At 40.6% G+C, this 19,222-nt stretch overlaps 1 protein-coding gene across 2 annotated transcripts in view; it reads left to right on the top strand.

Annotated features, from left to right (window-relative positions):
* The window catches only part of SLC26A5 (solute carrier family 26 member 5), a 29,523-nt gene extending 13,152 nt beyond the window's left edge, over nt 1-16,371 (top strand). The window contains exons 8-18 of one of the 2 annotated variants that reach the window (XM_007177314.2): nt 3,881-4,028; nt 5,067-5,180; nt 5,972-6,049; nt 6,731-6,826; nt 7,067-7,173; nt 10,861-10,930; nt 12,351-12,443; nt 13,190-13,297; nt 13,911-14,111; nt 14,723-14,777; nt 16,005-16,371. In XM_007177314.2, coding sequence (XP_007177376.2) covers nt 3,881-4,028; nt 5,067-5,180; nt 5,972-6,049; nt 6,731-6,826; nt 7,067-7,173; nt 10,861-10,930; nt 12,351-12,443; nt 13,190-13,297; nt 13,911-14,111; nt 14,723-14,777; nt 16,005-16,189 — 1,255 coding nt within the window. In that variant the 3' untranslated portion in view covers nt 16,190-16,371. The remainder of the gene's footprint in view (nt 1-3,880; nt 4,029-5,066; nt 5,181-5,971; nt 6,050-6,730; nt 6,827-7,066; nt 7,174-10,860; nt 10,931-12,350; nt 12,444-13,189; nt 13,298-13,910; nt 14,112-14,722; nt 14,778-16,004) is intronic. The other variant, XM_007177315.2, reaches the window with a different exon arrangement.
* The last annotated feature ends 2,851 nt before the right edge of the window (nt 16,372-19,222 follow it).

The raw sequence follows: 19,222 nt of genomic DNA, 5'->3' as shown, positions 1-19,222 counted from the left end.
AAGTGGTTGCATCATTTTACAGTTCTACCAACAATGGCATGTGGTTTTTCGTTTTGTTCTGTTTCCTATTAAGCATTTATCGGTTTTTTAGATCTCTTCCTGGGTAGCTTTGGAGCTAAAAGCAAAAAGACCTAAATCTAGCCTGCCACTTAGTAGCTTTGTGACCTTGGGCAAGTCACTTATCCTCTCAAAGCCTCAGTTTCCTCCCCTGCTAGGTAAGCATGGTAATTAATGACTATCTCAAGAGCAGTTGTGAGAGTTATAGGAGAAAATGTGTCTAAAGCGGCCAGTGTAGCATTTGGCATGCACAGTGCACATTGAAGACATGTTAATTGAAAGTTCTATGGCTCATTATTTCAACCAGGTTTCTAGTTTTAAATCATGTATTACTTCTTTGCTTCATCTGTTTTTCTTTTACCTAATTCTACATTTTAAAAATTTTACTATTATTTTTATATTTGAAGGAGTGAGAGTGACTACGAGCCTCTCCTGGTCTCACTCTGTCCCTCTCTGATACTCTGGCTATCTCTGTACCTCTCTGCGTGTCTCTGTCATTCTGTTCGTGGTGCTGTCTCTTTCTTGCCACCTGTTCTCTCTTTCCAAAAGGAGAGTCAGACATTTGCCCAGATGCTGGACATTGACAGGACCTGGTATATTCGATCAGGCCTTGCCCCTGGAACCATCTAAGAATCTCCAGGGAAGCACAGGCAGCAGGAGTTGCTCTTTAAGCCAAAGTTCACCCCAGGGAGCAGGTGTTGAAGGAGGAAGCCTGCATTCAACTTCAGCGAATTGCTGTCATAAACGTGTTACTTATGATTCAATGTAAAAGTATAACACAGTGATAATCCTTGTTTTTCTATTTGCACTTATAATTTTTTAAGTAGTTTCATACCCCCATGTCAGTTGATGCTCACAATTACACTGTTGATATATGTTATCTTCATTTAACAGAGAAGAAAGTTCATTTATTCCCATTTATTCAGCATATGTTTATTGAGTGCCTATTATGTGCCAGGGACACAGCAGTTAAAAACAAAAGTGAACATGCAAGCAAAAAAGTCTTTGGTCTCATGGAACTTATATTCTACTAGGAGAGATAGACAATACATCAATAGTGAGACATGCTATGAAGACAAGGGAAGCCAGGTAAGAGATAGGAGGGGCTGGGGTTGCTGTTTTAGGTAGGGTATCAAGGAAGGCGACATTTGAGAGACGTGAGTGAATTTGGTATGTCCCAGCCTGGACCCAGAACTCAATCTTCTGATACCCAGTTGTGTGATCTTTCCATTACCTCACACCTGCGTCACTAACATAATTCGTCATGTGATAAACATGTGTCTTTGGATCCAGTAGATAACCCTATTCAATAACTAATCACAAATAATCTACATGTGAATTCTCACACTTAGATTTCTCCTTTTAAAAATTCACATGCCACCATCATTCCTACCTAATACCTTCCTTTCCCTATTGCATTATACCCAAATATGTTGCTTTCCCTCTATGTGTGAGAGCTAAACTTTTTTTTTAAATAAATTTATTTATTTTATTCATTTATTTTTGGCTGCGTCGGGTCTTCGTTGCTGCGCGCGGGCTTTCTCTGGTTGCAGTGAGCGGGGGCTACTCTGCATTGCAGTGCACGGGCTACTCGTTGCAGTGGCTTCTCTTATTGCGGAGCACGGGCTCTAGGAGCACGGGCTTCAGTAGTTGTGGCACGCGGGCTCTAGGAGAGCTAAACATTTTTTTAAAAAATAAGAACATTTTACCTTTTTGAAACTTGGCTTCCCAGAAACCTTATCTTTCTGGAACTTTGCGCAAAACCAGGCAGACAACCAATAATGCCTCCCTAACTTCCTAACTATATACAGTCATACTGCTTCAGTGATCTTTGAGTCTCGCTGCCGAAGAACAGTGGCTTATAACAATGTCCGTTTACTTGCTCGCAGTTTGCCAGTGTAGGTGGGGCTCAGCTGAGAGGTTGTCTCACTTGGGGTCTCTCAGGCAGCTGCGGACTCTGAAGGGGTGACCAGGGCTGGAGGATCCAAGAAGGCCTCGCTCCCATGTCTGACAGCTCAGCTGCGGCGGCTGAACAGCTGAGGGCTGGCTGGCATCGTCTCTCCATATGGGTCTCCAGCAGGGCAGACAGGTTCTTCATGTGTCAGCTCAGGGCAACAGGACGGAAAAGAAGAAGCTGCCAGGCTGCTTACAGCACTCATACAACATCACTCCCACCACATTCTGCTGGTCAAAGCAAATCACAAGGCCAGCCCAGATTCAACCAGAGGGGAAACAGACCACATCTAGATAGGGGAGCAGCACACAGAAGTATGGGAGGAACTGGTGGTGGTTGTATTTGGAAACAAACTACCACACTTATCTACACACACACACACACACACACACACACACACAAATATATAATACAGTGTCCAGAAAGTGACAGCTGACTCTTAAGAGATCCCATTCATGGCAATATATCATGTTCCTTGGTTTACTTCTCTTAACTCATTGCAGCATACATTCTTTTCTCATATTCTTATTCCTCAGACCCAAACCTGCTGCCAGGCCTTCTCTCCTGGTTAGTGCTTATGTAGCAAAGTGTAAGGAAAGGACAGTAAGTTCTATAGTCAGACCCCCTGGGTCTGATTCCCTGCTCCATCTTCAGCAGATTACTTAACATCTGCAAGCATCCATTTTTTCACATATAAATTGGGATAATAATGGCACCCATCTAAAAGGATTGTTGTGAGGGCAAATGAGATGACATATATCAAGCATGTAGCACATAATCTAGGCTTAACATATGTTAGGTTCCTTGCCTTTGCTCCCCTCCCTTTCCCTTACCTCAGAACCTGAGACAGCCCCTTTGTCACTGTGATATGACACAGTATGCGAAATAGTGTGGAGAGACGGGTTCTTTGTGGTTTTTGTTGTACTTAATAGATGAGCTGTTTGACCTTGGACAAGTTGCTTGACCTCACTATGCCTCGTTTTCCTCATCTGTGAAATGGGGATTATAATGGTACCTAGCTCACAGTGCTGTTGGAGATAGATAAACACAGAACCTGGCACAAGAGGAGGCACCTAATGAGTGACTGTAACAGTAATAATATTGTGCATCAATTAATTGATATTATTATTTAGCCCAGTGCCTTGAATTGGAGCAGGTGCCTTTGAAAACCTCTCTTGCCCCTTCCCCCATACCATTCTGGGGAACACCTATTCTGTTCTTTTAGGACACAGGTTCCAGACTATAAGAATGGACCACAAAAATTAGGTTCCCCATTGGGGAGCTCCAGGAGCCGCACTTTTGGCCCCTCCAGATTCCTAAGATTCCCAGATGTAACCCAAGGAGTATAATCTGCTGCTGCTCATTTCCCATGTTAGACACTCACCTGAAGGGATCCAGGGAAGAAGCAGGGTCCTTACATCAAATAGCAAGGGAGAGTGTGAGTACCTCGTGCTGCCTGGACAGTAGTAATTCTCTGATATGATAGCCCTTGTCCAGCTCCCCCCTCACCTCAGTTTTTGGTTCGAATGTCTTGTGGCATCTGAGTGCTTCGCTGACCCTCTCCTCTTCCTGCTCTGAGTCTTACTTACACCTGCCATACGGGGTGCCGTGAGGTATGAGGTTACTCCTTTTCTAAATAAAACGGCATTTGATCTCTGCTGATAACCCATTCAGGTAGAAAGCCGGCACTCTGGGGTTGGGGCCTGGAAAGAACTTGTGTGTCAAAGAGGGCCCTGCTTTTTGCCAAACAGGTACCCAAGTGTTGATCACCTCATCTGCAGATAATGCCCCCCTACAATGCTCCCCTCTAGCTGCATGTTTTTTTCCAGTGGTCACAATGCCCAGGTTAAAGTCAGCTTCACCTTTCAGGCTGCTACCTCCGGCCAATCCGGACACCAGCCTCTTCCACCTTGTGTACGTGGATGCCATTGCCATAGCCATCGTTGGATTTTCAGTGACCATCTCAATGGCCAAGACCTTGGCAAATAAGCATGGCTACCAGGTTGATGGCAATCAGGTAAAAATCATTAATTGCCTGCGGATGTTTCCTGGTGGCACAATCATCTCGCTCTACTATAGGAGACAAATAAACTGGATTTCTCCATCTTGGTAGAAAAAAAATTAGTTTGGTGACGGATGTATTTGAAGCATGTATTTATTCAACACTACAGTTTTTTCATGGTTTGTGTGCCTTAAATCATCAGAACACTGAGGTACAGGCTCCTACGTCACCTCATCAGTAGGTGCGATCTCCACTCGGAGGTTTACAGTTTGCCATACTCCTCTAGGCGCTATCCCTATTCTTAAAGCTCACAGCCTGAGAATCTAACGTTTTTCCAGAACCATTTTTACTCCACAGGAAGCCTTCTCTTTGTTCACTGAACTTTGAGTTTATGATTCATCACTTAAACTCCACAATACATTCTTTGCCGCCTTCTTTTATAAGATAGCTACAGATAAAGTATTTAATCTGAATACCATGAGCCATTATTTATTTCTAAGATAAATACCCAGTGTGTATTTATCTTAGAAATTCACACTGTATTTCTAAGAGGAGACTAGACGCTCCATATTCATACGAGACACAGTAATCCATCTAGGAAAACCGGAAGTTGCCCTGAGATCAGGACTCACTCACTGGTCCCAAGAGGACACTGGCATGGGTTCCTTGATGAGCAAGAGCCCAGGCATTTAAAAGATGCCAGTAGTCCTATTCACCAATAACTTTCTCTTAAACAACAAAAATATTGTGTCCCTTTTGCTGCAGTTTTCTTTAAAAACAAAAACATTATTTGTGTAGAGAGTGTGTTTGGGAAAGAGGGGGCTAGGTGAGCGCAGCATTTATCTCCAACACAATAAAAATTCAAGGTGTTTTTTTCCCACCTTAGATTATGCATTAATTCCTGTTTTGAACTCATGCTAAACAAATTCTTGTATCTGGAAAGAGAATGAAGAGACAGCCTGTACTGCTGAAAATGTGCATTAAACGGGCCATCATGCCTGGCTTCCTGAAAAATAACTGATCTCTTTTGTGTTTTGCTTCCACGTGGAAAAGGAGCTCATTGCCCTGGGACTGTGCAATTCCATTGGCTCACTCTTCCAGACGTTTTCAATTTCATGCTCCTTGTCTCGAAGCCTTGTTCAGGAGGGAACTGGAGGGAAGACACAGGTGCGTATGCAACTGGCCTCCAAGGTCTGGTGATTTGGGTGATAAACTTTAATCTGTTGATTGTATTCTGCCTGAAGATCCATGCTCCAGTGAGCTGTGTATGAATCAGAGAAAGGCATGATTGGTTGAAGCAAATCACAAGGAACTGAATCTACAGAAAAGGGGTATATTCGCCAGTCAAATCGAAAAATTAAACAACACTCCCTGCTACCAGTAAACCTCAAAGTTCAGACATAGGATGTTGTCATGAAAGCCTGAGAGTGAGTATGGGCAGGATGCCAGCACCATCCAATAGACCTTTCTGCTGTGATGGAAATGTTTGATATTTGTACTGTCCAGTATGGCAGCCACTAGCCACATGTAGCTCTTGAGCACTTGAAATGTAGCTAGTGCAACCAAGACCTGAATTTTTAATTTTATTTAATTTTACTTTTTAAAATTTAAATAGCCACATGTGGCTAGTGGCTACCACTTTGGATGGCAAAGTCTTATCTGAACTCTTCTGGCCCCTGTGAGTCTTGGGTCAGCACCATACATCTCCTTTCCCCCACCCCTGGCACGGGCATTTCATTCAGGGTATTTAAATATTTCAGCTTCTGTTTAAAGGCTATATGAGGAACCAAAACCTCAGAAAGGGAGTGGGAACGAGTTACAGGTTTATGTAATGGTATGGATGACTTATGTGAAGCCATATCTTCCCACAGTGATTATCAAAAGACTAAGACCAACCTGTGCCCCGCCTCTTACTCAGGTCTCCTAAAAGCCCCTTCCATGTGTCTTCTCTCATTCAGCTTGCAGGTTGTTTGGCCTCGTTAATGATTCTGCTGGTCATATTAGCCACTGGATTCCTCTTTGAATCATTACCCCAGGTGTGTAGCTTGGACTTGGTGTGAGGTTTTCTCATGTATAGAGATTTTGCTATTTTATTTGTTTATGTTTTTGTGGCTGTCTCATGGGTTTTTACTGTAACCCTAGTGAAGTGGTATGAGAAAGGGCCAAGGCTAGGATCTCAATATCCTGTTCCACAGTCTGCCAGCAACTGGTACCTAGGGAAAGCCATCTCAGCATCTCTGATTCTCAGTTTCTTTATATGCAAAGTGGAGGTTTTGGCTTGGCTAATCTCCATGGTCCTTCTCTCTTTGATCTTCTATGACCTTATACTCCCATTAAAAATTTGAGAAGGCCTACACTCATAAAACATTTGGTTACTGGAACATTTAATCTAGTAGAGCTCAGGAATGCTATAGCATAGAGAAAATCATAAAGCAGGAAGACCATGGGTGAGATAAGTCCTTGAGTACCATTTAATTCTGAACCTCTTGACCAACATGCAGGTTTGCTACTAGGATATAAGCCTGGTTTTCAAGGCCCGTTTTAGCTAACCAAGTCCTGAAAATCCAGGTGTTCTTGTCTCCACATGTACCATCACCTCCCTGTAGGAAGTGAGTGGGGAAAGGTCGGTGGGAGGGCAGCCGCAGGGCAGTGAGGAGCCAGCAAAGGGCGTCTCTGGACACAAGAGGAGAGGCATGCATGAATGTGCTGTGTTTCAGGCTGTGCTGTCGGCCATTGTGATCGTCAACCTGAAAGGAATGTTTATGCAATTCTCAGATCTCCCGTTTTTCTGGAGAACCAGCAAGATAGAGCTGGTAAGTAACAAAGGTGATTGCTAGGTGAATATGTCGTAGCAACAAATGTATTGTTGCTGATAAAAATGTGAGAAAGATAAGTTACTGTGGCCAGTTATTATATGCAGTATCCAGTTAGGCAACAAGGCTAGGTACTCTGTGTGTGTGTGTGTGTGTGTGTGTGTGTGTGTATGTGTATGTGTATAACTCTTAGGAAATTTTTCACATGATTCTACCTAAAGCTTTCTGTCTTTTGTTTAGACCATCTGGCTTACCACTTTTGTTTCCTCCTTGTTCCTGGGATTGGACTATGGCTTGATTACTGCTGTGATCATCGCACTGCTGACTGTGATTTACAGAACACAGAGGTGAGTGCACAGATTGGCATGGGTGTGTGTCCTGCCTGAGACTACAACAGTGAGTTTAAATGTAGATCAAAGCTCGATCTGGTCAAAGTAAGCTCTTTGGTTACTTCTGGTCAGCATGAAAGGGAGCTGAGGACACATGGGGCTTGTTGACTAAACAAAATGCCAAATGAAAAACTCAATATGATCATGCCAGATGCTCTACTCTATCACAGTTTATAATTCCATCAGTGGTTTTCTTAAAAGAGCCTAATTTGTCTCATGGTTCCTGCCATTCTGGCCCCTGTGGCACCCTGGCTTATTTACCCTCTTGTGAGGGTAAATGAACTGTGTGTTCTTGCAGTCTGCTTTGGCACTGGGTGCTGACATAGGTTTTGATAACATGGAGCAGACGCTGACAACAAGTTATCATATGTGGGGCTTCAGCTGTTCCTTCCTGCACCCTGAACTGTTACCGCCTGTCATCTCTTCTCCTAGTAGCAAGCTGTGCCCAATGGGGAAGGTATAAAATAACTTAAAAAAAAATACTCTGTTCGTGATAAATAAATAAATCACTATAAAGAAAAAGAAAAGGAAACATCATGTTTTCAAATAGCCTGACTTTGGAGTCAGACAACCTTAGGTTCAAGTCCTGGCTGCACACTCTATGAGCTCTGTGATTTTACGTGACCTCTTGGAGCTTCCGTCTCTGCCTCTATAAAATGAGACTATTACTTGCTACCTCAAAGAGTCACAGTAAGGTTCAAATGACAATAATGCACATGAAGAGCCCAGCACAGTGCCTGACACATCCTATGCACGCAACAAATTTAACATGGGAGGAATGAAAATGAGGTTAGTCTGATTTTGCCTGTAGTTGCAGATCACACGATAGTTCTTAAAGTTTTGATTGTGGTATATTGAAGGGCTGCTGGATGGAAATGAGGGGATGCTCCCCACGCTACAGAGTAGGAAACGAGCGTTTTCCTCTTCAGAAACGACATAGAGGGAAATGTAAACAACACGTGGAATCTAAACTCAAGAATTACACTGTTTTTAATAACAAACTCTACCCTGTCACCCACTTTTATGTAAAAGAAGTTCACCACCCCCCCCCCGTTTTTATACGAGCATTATTAGTACAGGCAAGAGTTCTTTATCTCGGAGCTTTAGTGAACATCATGGTTTAAAAATACCTATATCCTTTAACAAGCCATAGTATAGAATTGGAGGGGGTTTTTTCACTTTTTGGTTTTTTTTTTTTTACCCAAATAATAGTTAATGATTTCTTATCATAAATTTTAAAGTTAGGCAGGTTGTTTTTTAAATGCTCTGCTTCTTTTTCTCCCCCAGATAATTAACTAAAGTTCATTTTTAATGTTCTGTCCCTGTTGGTGATTGTGCTGGGTCTTTGTAGGTTAGAGTTTGGGGAGCCAGTACCAAGGCTGCATGTTTATTTTCGGCTGCTTCTTTCTCTGTAATTAGGGCATGCTGTCCAGAGAGGGCTAGCGCTTCACTGGCTTTGCTTGTCTTCCAAACACCCAGATTCCCTCAAAGCCCACATGGTTAAGGGACAATCAGTTCATCAACAAATAGTTCCTTACGCCTCCTCCATGCAGGCGCTGTGGATGATGCTATAACTGTGATGGAAATTCAGTTTTTGCCCCCAAGCAGGGGCAAAACATATTAAAATAATTATAATCTCATAATCTTAATTGCACAGGTTTTTTTGAGGGACTACTAGATTCCCAGGGAGATACTAGACTCTAGGGATATTGCAGTAAATAAAACATGGTCCTTCCCTTCAAAAAGGCTGCACTCTCCTAAGGATGACAGATACATAATGATAATGATGATGCTAATCATGATAATGAAGTAATGGTGGCACTAAATTATTGTAGTTAGTTATGTGCCTGGCTGTGTGCGAAGATCCGCGCTTTATGTCATTTCATTCTTCCAGCCCAATGACTGTTAGCATCCCCGTTTCACAGATGTGGAAACTGAGGCCTAGATCGATTGAGTAACTTGGATCACACAGCAAGTGGTAGGCAATGATTCAAATATGAGATTTTGTGAATCCAGAGGCTAACTCTTAATCAGCATTTTATAATCCATCTTCAAGAAATTGGAATACACAGTTGTAAGTGCTTCAGTTAAGTGTAAGCAAGGTACAAGTGATACTAAGCATAAGAGACGGCCAAATAAAACCCCATCAGAGTTCATAAAGAGAGACTTTCTTGCTCCTGGGGTGATTACGGAAGAAACAAGGAGTATTTAGACCTGAGGAAGTGGGATTCCAGCGCACTCCAGGTGGTCAGGAAGGCCTTCTCCTCATCTGCCTGTGAAATCCACGTAAGTTTAGACCCCGCTCACCCAGCCAGAGAGATCCCAACTCCCCTGTGCGCCCACCGCAGCGCTGTGGTCCTGCAGCACCTCACATGTCTCCCAGTTACTTGTGTACTTGTGTGGTCCCTGTGTCCACCCCTCACTCACCTCTGCCCGCTGGCACTAGATTGCAACATGTGGACAACATTTCGAGTGTCGTATGGAAGGTTTTCTCATAATTGGGAACTCAACTGAGAACCTTGCCTCTCATCTCCAGTATCAGTCGTTGGTGTTATATTTGTCCACAGATGTCACTAGACTGTGAGCACCTTGGTTGTGTACGCGAGGTCCCTAGAGCCCAGTACCAGCATATAGTGTGTGTTCTCTGAATGCTTGTTGAAGGAATCCACCTAGAAAAACCCCTGACATTTTTGCTCTAGATTCTAACTCACAAACCACTTGCACATATGCGCTGAGAACACCAGAGCATAGTAACAAGACCATGGAATGTCTGTACAAGACCTTGAGCCATATTCTGGGTCTGCCGAGCTCTCTGACCTTGAACAGCTCACCTAACCCCGCTGGACTTCAGTTTCTCTTCCACATGACGGCAGAAATAAGCCCAGTAGGATTTTTCATGGGCTATAATAAGGTAATATCAGGTGCTTAAGAAGTAGTACCTGTCATCATTTCAGTATCTAATTTGAGCCAGACTGTCCTATAAAAAGAATTCGGAATTTGTGCTTTTAAAATAATGTTTAAAATCTATTCACACCAGACTTCAGAAAACTTTCTATGCTGATTTGAGATTTTTTTCTCCCCACACCTTCTGTAGACTAACCCCCCGCCCACTGCTCCATGAGTCAGAGACTCTTACTAGAGACAAAATGAAAATCCCCTCTCCTGCTTCAGAATTAAAACAGGAAGATAATTCTATCTAGCCAGTAACATGGGATCGAGTTACACATGTCCCTGGCATGGTTTGAACTCTGCACAATTCATTTTTGCCCCCGTCTTCAGATGCCTGAGTCTTTTGTCTTGGTCAGGTTGTGTGCGTGCTCTCTGGATGGTGTGTACAGGGTGTGTGTGTGGTGTCACGTAGTGGGTATGTACGTGGTGTGCGTGTGTGCTGTGTGGGGGGTATGTGTGTTAGGTGTATGTGTTGCATGTGTATATTGCATACGTCTTGGGGGTATGTGTGGGGTGTGTTAGGCTTGGAATGGCACTGGGAATGTGAATACATGTGGAGCCCTTCTGAAAAGGCACCATAAAAGGATCGAGTATCCCTGAAGTCACTAGCAAATCCAACGTGCAGAACCTCGTGTTTCTGTCAAGTCCTGCGCATCAGCACATTGGTATTTTAACACGCTCCTTCTCTGTCTTCAGTCCGAGCTACAAAGTCCTTGGGCAGCTTCCTGACACTGATGTGTACATTGACATAGACGCGTATGAGGAGGTAGGACCTTTTTCTATCATTTTAAATGGTTGTAAGCATGTGATGTGACTGGCCAGCTAGATATTGTTTTTACTTAGGACAAAGAGTGGGGTGGAGAGCAGGGAGGTGTGGTGGTCAAAGCGAAAAACCTGAACTTCAGTTTACTGTCTGGATTCAGTTTTACAGTTTATACTACACGCCAGTTACACAACCTCCTAATATTTATTTTTCCTCTCTTTTTAATGAGGATAAACATATGTTCTTGGCCTTGAAGTATATGTTTACAAAATACTGAGACTGTTTGCCAAGGTGGTCTGTATGGGCATGATTTCCTTCTGATGAATTTAAACTGGTGGCAAAATACTAGTATTAGCAGTGTAAAATGTAGGTGGTGGGGCTATGGAGTTCTCCTGCTTCATTTTTTTTAATATATAAATTTATCTATTACATTTTATTTATTTTTGGCCATGTTGGGTCTTCGTTGTGGTGCACGGGCTTCTCATTGCGGTGGCTTCTCATCGCGGAGCACGGGCTCTAGGGGCACGGGCTTCAGTAGTTGTGGCTCATGGGCTCTAGAGCACAGGCTCAGTAGTCGTGGCGCACGGGCCCAGTTGCTCCGTGGCATGTGGGATCTTCCCAGACCAGGGCTCGAACCCGTGTCCCTTGCATTGGCAGGCAGATTCTCAACCACTGCGCCACCAGGGAAGCCCACCTGCTTCATTTTTAATCGTTAAAATTATGGCTTAAAATATTCTTGACTTTGAATGTTCTTTTCTTATATGGAATCTCTTATGTAGAATCTTTTACAAAGTCTTCTTAAACTAGTTTTATCTGTTTGTTTTGTTGTATGCTTGGGAGGAAATTCTCAAACTCACTATAAGATATTAAGAAATCAGACTGGTGTTAGGATTGCTATTTTTTCCCCCTTCCTAAAGAATTATGTGCTGGGTTACTTGTTTCCAGCTGCATTCTAGAGTTCCATGAGGCTTCTTGATAAAATTTTCACTCTGTTTCACTTGGGTCCATTTTCACTCCTTCCTACATTCTGTGAATCAACCAATATCAACCTGTGTTCATTTTATTTGGCTGCTTCTCACAGACTGGGTGGCAGCTTCCCCTCTCCTATCCAGTTCTCTTTTTTGACATTTTTCAGTTTCTTCTTTGTACTTTATGGTAAAAATGAAACAAAGAAAGACTTTTAAAAGAAATGAAAACCTGTGCATTTTTAAAGGCTTTCTGCTCAGCACGTGTTCCTCCAGAGCACGAGTAGGTCAGCTAGAGTGACATTATTTTATTTAATTATTTATTTTATTTAAACACTGTCAGAGAGCCCTTCCTTAGCAACTTCTGTATTAATTTTCAAGTTAGAAGAGGGAAGCAATTGCTGTTTTGATTCTGAAATATTTCCATATATTAAATTCACTAACGTTTTATTTCTCAGGTGAAAGAAATTCCTGGAATAAAAATATTCCAAATAAATGCCCCAATTTATTATGCAAATAGTGACTTATACAGCAGTGCATTAAAAAGAAAGGTGAGTCACAAGAAATTAAGGGTGATTATTTCTGAGGAGGGAATCTGAGGATTGATAGGCATGGGGTGGTCACTTAAATGTCTTGGTATACCTTTTATACTATTTGTTTTTCTCCACCTCTATTTTTTTTAATTGTGGTATAATATGCACAACTTAAAATTTATCTTTTTTGTTTTGTTTTATTTTTCTTTACATAACTTAAAATTTATCATTTTAACCATTTGGAACTGTACAAGTCAGTGGATGGAATTAAGTACATTCTCATTGTTGTATAACCAACACCGCTATTCATTCTCTTTTATCATATGCATGTATTACCTTTTCAAAAATATTTAAGAAAAAAAGCGAAAAAATAATTTTAAGTTTCTTATTCTTGGGTTCCTTTGATGATGATTAGAACTCCACCCCACACTATCCAGCAAGGAGGAAAACCTTCCATTCAACCCACAGAGTCTCTTAAATATAAGAATCTGAGAGATCTAAGTTTGAAAAATACTACTTTAAAATTCTCTTTAATATTTAGCTTCTGGTTGTCTTGAATCAAGACCAAGAATAAGAAAAGTTACTACTGTTCTTTTAATGAGGGAGTAACCCAGTTCAGGGCATCTGAGGGAAAGGTAGAGCAAGGGTTATGGTGATAATTTGGCATAGAAAACAGTCAGATGGAGAGATTTGAAGATTAATTGCTTTGGGTGGGTTCCTGGGAGCCAAGAAGTGATTTTTGCATATATTGCCCTTCTGTAAAGACTGGAGTGAACCCAGCCCTCATAATGGGAGCAAGAAGAAAGGCCATGAAGAAGTATGCTAAGGAAGTTGGAAATGCCAACATGGCCAATGCAACCATCGTCAAAGTGGTGAGTGATCCCTTCATTGTAACTTTCCCTTGTCTGTTGATCTGCAGTGCCCCCCACCTTTATTCATGATTGAAGTTTTAACACAGCATAAAGTCCTTAAAGTAGGAAAGCTTAGAAACAAGCTAAGTATCCTTTGTATATTAAGGATACATGGTAAGGTCAGTTATGAGAATGCTTCTGAAATAAGTAGTGATAGGAGCCCAGGAAAACATTATTACTTTGTCAGAGATTCATTCAGCTGATAGTAAAAAAAACTCAAAAGACTGGTTTTTGCTGTTTGGGCTTATGATAACTGTGGTCTGTCATGTTGAAGTTAATGGGACTATTTTAGAAGTTAGGGGAAAATATATATGATGACTAAAGAGAGTGGATTTCATTGGACAAAAGAAAAGAGGAAGAGGAGGAAGAAAAAAAGAAACAGCTAAAACTGAATATTGTGTACATATCCTTTTTTGTCATATTACAGGGCTAGGATATAGCAAATATTTTAGAAACAGTCTGGTATAGTCAGAAACTTGAGCATATGAGGACTAATTTTTCCCTCATAAATCTTTCTCAGAACCGAAATATGAGTTGTTCATAGCACTCTGGTTTGGTTTGATTTTTAACATAGGATGCAGAAGTAGATGGAGAAGACGGCACCAAGCCTGAGGAAGAGGAGAATGAAATAAAATATCCCCCAGTAGTCATCAAGAGCACACTTCCTGAGGAACTGCAAAGATTTATGCCCCCAGGGGATAACGTCCACACCATCATTCTGGATTTTACGCAAGTCAATTTTATTGATTCCGTTGGTGTAAAAACTCTGGCAGGGGTAAGCATCATCTTTAACAAGTCTTTTAATATCTCTGTGCCCAGTATCACCATCAGTAAAATCAGAGAATTGAACTAGGGTCCTTTTTCAACTCTCAAAATTTTGTTGTTGTTTTTGTTTTTGTTCTTCAACTTTTGATTGTGGAATATATCGAAAATATACAAAATAAAGAGCAGAGTGTAATGAACCCCCGTGTAACTGTCACTCAGATTCAACTATTATCAGTTCATGGTCAATTTTGTTTCATTTATCCCCACACCCATTTTCCCCTTCTCTTATTTTGAAGCACATCCCAGTCATCATTAATCTTTAAGTATTACAGTATATATCTCTTCGAGAAGATTCTTTTAAAAACCATTACCATAATACCTTTATTACACTTGAATAAAATTTGACAAGAATTCTTTGATGTTCCAAATTATCACTGTTGATTTAAAAATCAAACAAAATACATATTTTTAAATGATTAGTTCAAAATGCATAATTATTGAAGTGGAGTAGCTCAAGTGGATGAACCAGAGCATCTTATATCACTAAATACGTATTGGTAGAAAGAAACTTGCACCTCACAGAGTCAAGAGAAACTAAACTTTATTTCAACATTATTACAGATTGTAAAAGAATATGGAGATGTCGGCATTTATGTGTATTTAGCAGGATGCAGTGGTGAGTACACTTTTAGAATGGGAGACGTTTTAACATTTTGGTTTTGTTTGTTTTTTAAATAACTGCATTTGGAAGTATTTTCCCTTAATTTTAGTTTTAGGTGAAAATGAAAATTATTCTTCTGAAAATCTAAAGCTAGCTTTGAAATTTGCCACTTACAGCACTCACATCCCTGGGTTACTTGTGGCAGGCCTCCTGCACTGGAGTTGGAGGAAAGGAGCTAATAAACCATTGTTCAGGGCTGGTATATTTTTTAGTAATTATTTATGTAATGGCTGCCATGAACATAGTTATATAAAATCATTTAGGTTTTTCCAGACAATGCCTGCTCTTTTTGTTTTAATATAAATTTTGGCTAAAACAGTGCTTGAAAATGAAATTCACATAAAGGCATCACTTTTCACCTACCAAAATGGCAAAAATCGAAAATGTTTGACAGCAGGCTCTGTAGGCTCACTGTGGGACAACAGGAACCCTCAGACATTGCTGGTGGGAGTGCAAACTGGAGCAGCGTCTGTGGAGGGCAGACAGGCATTTTCTTTCAAAATTACAAATGCATTTACGTTTAACCCAGCAAATCCAGCAGTATGCTACACACATTCAACATGACACATGTACGTGGTTAATGATCATAGTGCTGTCTATAAGAACAAAACAGTAGAAAAAATCCAATTGTCAAACAAAAGGGACCAGTTAAATAAACTAGGGTACATTTACACCACAGAATAATACCATGTATGGTAAAAAAATAATTTTTATTATATCATTTTAATATTTAAACTATATGAAAGTGTTACTTTTTTTAATGTTTAAGACTGACACCCAGAGTGTGGGCTAATTTTCTTTTTTTTTTAATTTATTATTTACTGATTTATTTTATTTATTCTTGGCTGCATCAGGTCTTAGTTGCGGGATCTTTGTTGAGGCATGCAGGATCTTTCATTGCAGCGCGCAGGCTTCTCTCTAGTTGTGGCTTGCAGGTTTTCTCTCTAGTTGTGGCGTGCAGGCTCCAGGGCACGTGGGCTCTGTAGTTTGCGGCACCCGGGCTCTCTAGCTGAGGCGCGCGAGCTCAGTAGTTCTGGTGGGTGGGCTTAGTTGCCCCGCGGCGTGTGGGATCTTAGTTCCCCGACCAGGGATCGAACCACATCCCCTGCATTGGAAGGTGGATTCTTTACCACTGGACCACCAGGGAAGTCCCTGGGCTAATTGTCCTTTCTTCTTTCATAGCACAAGTCGTGAATGACCTCAGTCGAAATCAATTCTTTGAAAATCCTGCCTTACTGGAGCTGCTGTTCCACAGCATTCACGACGCAGTCTTAGGCAGCCAAGTTCGAGAGGCACTTGCCGAACAGGAGGCCACGGCTGCCCCTCCCCAGGAGGACTCTGAGCCCAACGCCACTCCGGAGGCTTAGACGAGGAGCTCAGCCTGCGATGGGGTATGAGCCGCTCGTGAAGTTACTAGCCTACGCACTTTAAATAGTAGACACTGAATGTTTCTTTCCTAAGGGTAAATACCAGTAGTAGGTAAATACTAGTAAATACAAGGCTTGATTTGGAGGGTGAATGACGCATAGCAAGATGTATCTTACTTGTATTTTTTTAATTGACTATTTCAAAGATATTATTAGCCTCTTGCCTGCATTTATTGTGTAGTGACATTTCTGTTACTCTTTAGTATTATCTTTGTGAACTTAAAGAATTTAAGTACTTTATCCACAAGTCAGATACGCTGTCACCAGATGGGTAGTAGTTCTTTGCTTTTGTACTTGTTGATCTACAGACTTTCTGTAATCAGTTATCTCACAGAGAAGGCAAACCCACAATTTTCTATAAGTTCTTCTTTTAAAATAACCATTTATTGTTACAGAAGCAATGTAAGTACATGGCAAAAAACTAGAAAATATAGACAAGCAAAAATCAGAAAAACATTACATTACCACCAAAGATTATTGCTAACACCTTAATGCATATCCTTCCAGATCTTTTTCTATCCATATGTATTTACATCTTTTAACCAAAATAAGATCATACTCTACATAGTGTTCTGTGACCTGTTCTTTTTCAGTCATCAATCTCTGCTTTCTCATTCTAGAACATGTTTACCTCAGACCATATTCAAACGTCCCCAGTTGTCTCCACAGTTGTAGTTGGTTTATCCAAACTAGTATTCATTCTGTGACCTTACACTACAAATGGTCATGTCCCTCTAAGTCCCATAACTGTGTCTTAGTCTAGCACTGTCCCTTTTTTGATGACATTGACTTGTTAAAGGGAGTTGGGACAGTTGTCCTGTAGAATCCCATCTTGTGAGTGTGTCCACTCGCTTTTTCAAGGTGTTATTTAGTTTGTCCCTTTATTTCCTGAACTACCTATGATCTAGAAGTTATGTCTGACTAAAGGCTTCATGAATATGAATAAAACATTTCTTGCTAGAATATATCATAGATGAGACACATGCTTCAAATCGCATCACAACAGAAAACAAGTAATATCTAGTTGACCTACCATTAATGATGCTAAAATAAATCACTTGGATTAACATGACAACCAATCCCCCAATTACATTTTCTCCTTCGTGACTAGTGAGTTATCTGTATGGTGTTCCTTTGGCATTGAATGAATGCTCAGTTCTCCATTAGCCGTTCACCCAGGGGTTTTAATGTCTAGTGATAATCCTTGCCTAAAGCAGCAATTTTATTAAGGTGTGTGAATTTCCTTTTCCAATTCTTTCATTTCTTCTGCATTTATCAGTTGGTGTTTCTGTGTAAACTACAGCTTTCCCTCAACTTGAATTATTTAGTCATGCTTAAATATAGTTCTTACCGGAAGGGCAGGTTAAATTTATTTTTTTCCATTTAGTTATCAACTTCAAAGTAAGGAGTTGGTTTAATAGATGGTGACGAATTAGGTTCTTTTTGATTTTTCCTTTTTCGTATAATTATACACTCATGAATTGTTGTAGTTTTAATGTGTTTCAGTGCATTATACTCTTTTTGGTGTTCAAATTGTCACACCTGTGGCCAGTAGGAGCCCCTAGAAGTTTTGTTGTTGTTGCTAAAAGTGATTTACCACATATTTTAGAAAACAGACTCCTGGGTATAATTTAATACCTTCCTTCTAAGTCCATAGAGTTAGTTAATTCTTCATCAAACTCAGTTTTAAGCCGATGAGTGAGTAAGATGCTGTTTGAAGCATTTTCTCTACAGTTGTTCAAAAGGAGTGGGGAGACCTTTAAGCCAGTTTGTCATCAGAAGTTCCTGCTCCTGTAATTCTAACCACCTGCTCACTCCAAATCACAGCACAAGTATTAGCCAACCTGCCTAAAGCCTCATCTGCTAAGATTTTCTGCTAATAGTTGTTTTTGTTTTTGTTTTACGTGTTTCCTTATTGACTCCTTGTTTTAGTTTTCATGAAGAAAACACTTCCAGGGGAAAAGTGCATCAGGAAAGAAGTAGGTTAGCATGGGTCTACTCCAAACGAAACCCTATGGCTTGTTTGCTTTAAGTCTTATCAGGTTTCTCAGTGACTTTACTAATTTAATTCAAAGTAGACCCCCGCCCCTTTCTAATCAATACCTTATCTAGATCTAGAGTGAAATAAGATTTGCAGTCAGTTATTTCCTTTGCAATCATCAGATACATCTGCATTCTGATACAGACTGCCTTCTGAAAGAGCATGTAGTTATAGGACCTCAGCTTATACTAGAAACTTTTATAAAAGGGCTTGTATCATTTCAGCCATTAAAGTAGAACTTAAGGATTTTAAACAATATTATAAAATATTTTATTGCATAATCTTTAGCACCAGTCTTCAATAAATGCTCTACACACAGCAGATATTCAAGTCCTGGTTATTAATAGGTTGAAAGCAGTGTACAAAAAAAGTACTTGTCTGTAGCTTACAAATTTGTATTTAACTTTTCTGTCCTTTAATTTTTAACCTATTTTGAATAGAATTCTACCATGTACATAAAAAGCATTTAAGTCTTACTGAGGGGTAATATGTTTTTGTTTTGGCATGCCTCTGATATCATAAGAATGTATTTCAAAATGTATTCTATCTATATGTAAATATTTTGGAATGTTTTACTTAGGGTTATTCCATACAGTGGGAAATTTCCTGACTTCTTTTACTTACAATCAAGTTTTGTCTCTACCTCCTTCTTTCTGGACTTTAAAAGCTGCTAGTATATACCTTTCTATGTTTTTCAGCCCTGGTTCAAATTCAGATTCTTACTGCCCTGTCAAAAAGGGCATAATCCACACTGATGGATATAGGGACTAGACTAGCCTTATTTTATGGAAATATAGGAAAGCCCTGTTTCCAGGAAGGTCCCATATAGTGATGTTGTCTTTCTCAAATCCTGTGCAACATGACCATGGTTGTTCTCTGTCTCATGACTGGATGGAATACGTTTGCAAACAGTTTTGAACCAGGGCCCGGGA

The sequence above is a fragment of the Balaenoptera acutorostrata genome, chromosome 7, assembly GCF_949987535.1.
Source record: "Balaenoptera acutorostrata chromosome 7, mBalAcu1.1, whole genome shotgun sequence".
NCBI lineage: Eukaryota > Metazoa > Chordata > Mammalia > Artiodactyla > Balaenopteridae > Balaenoptera > Balaenoptera acutorostrata.
The sequence above is the reverse complement of the archived record's forward strand: the minus strand, read 5'-3'. Positions and strand labels throughout refer to the sequence as shown.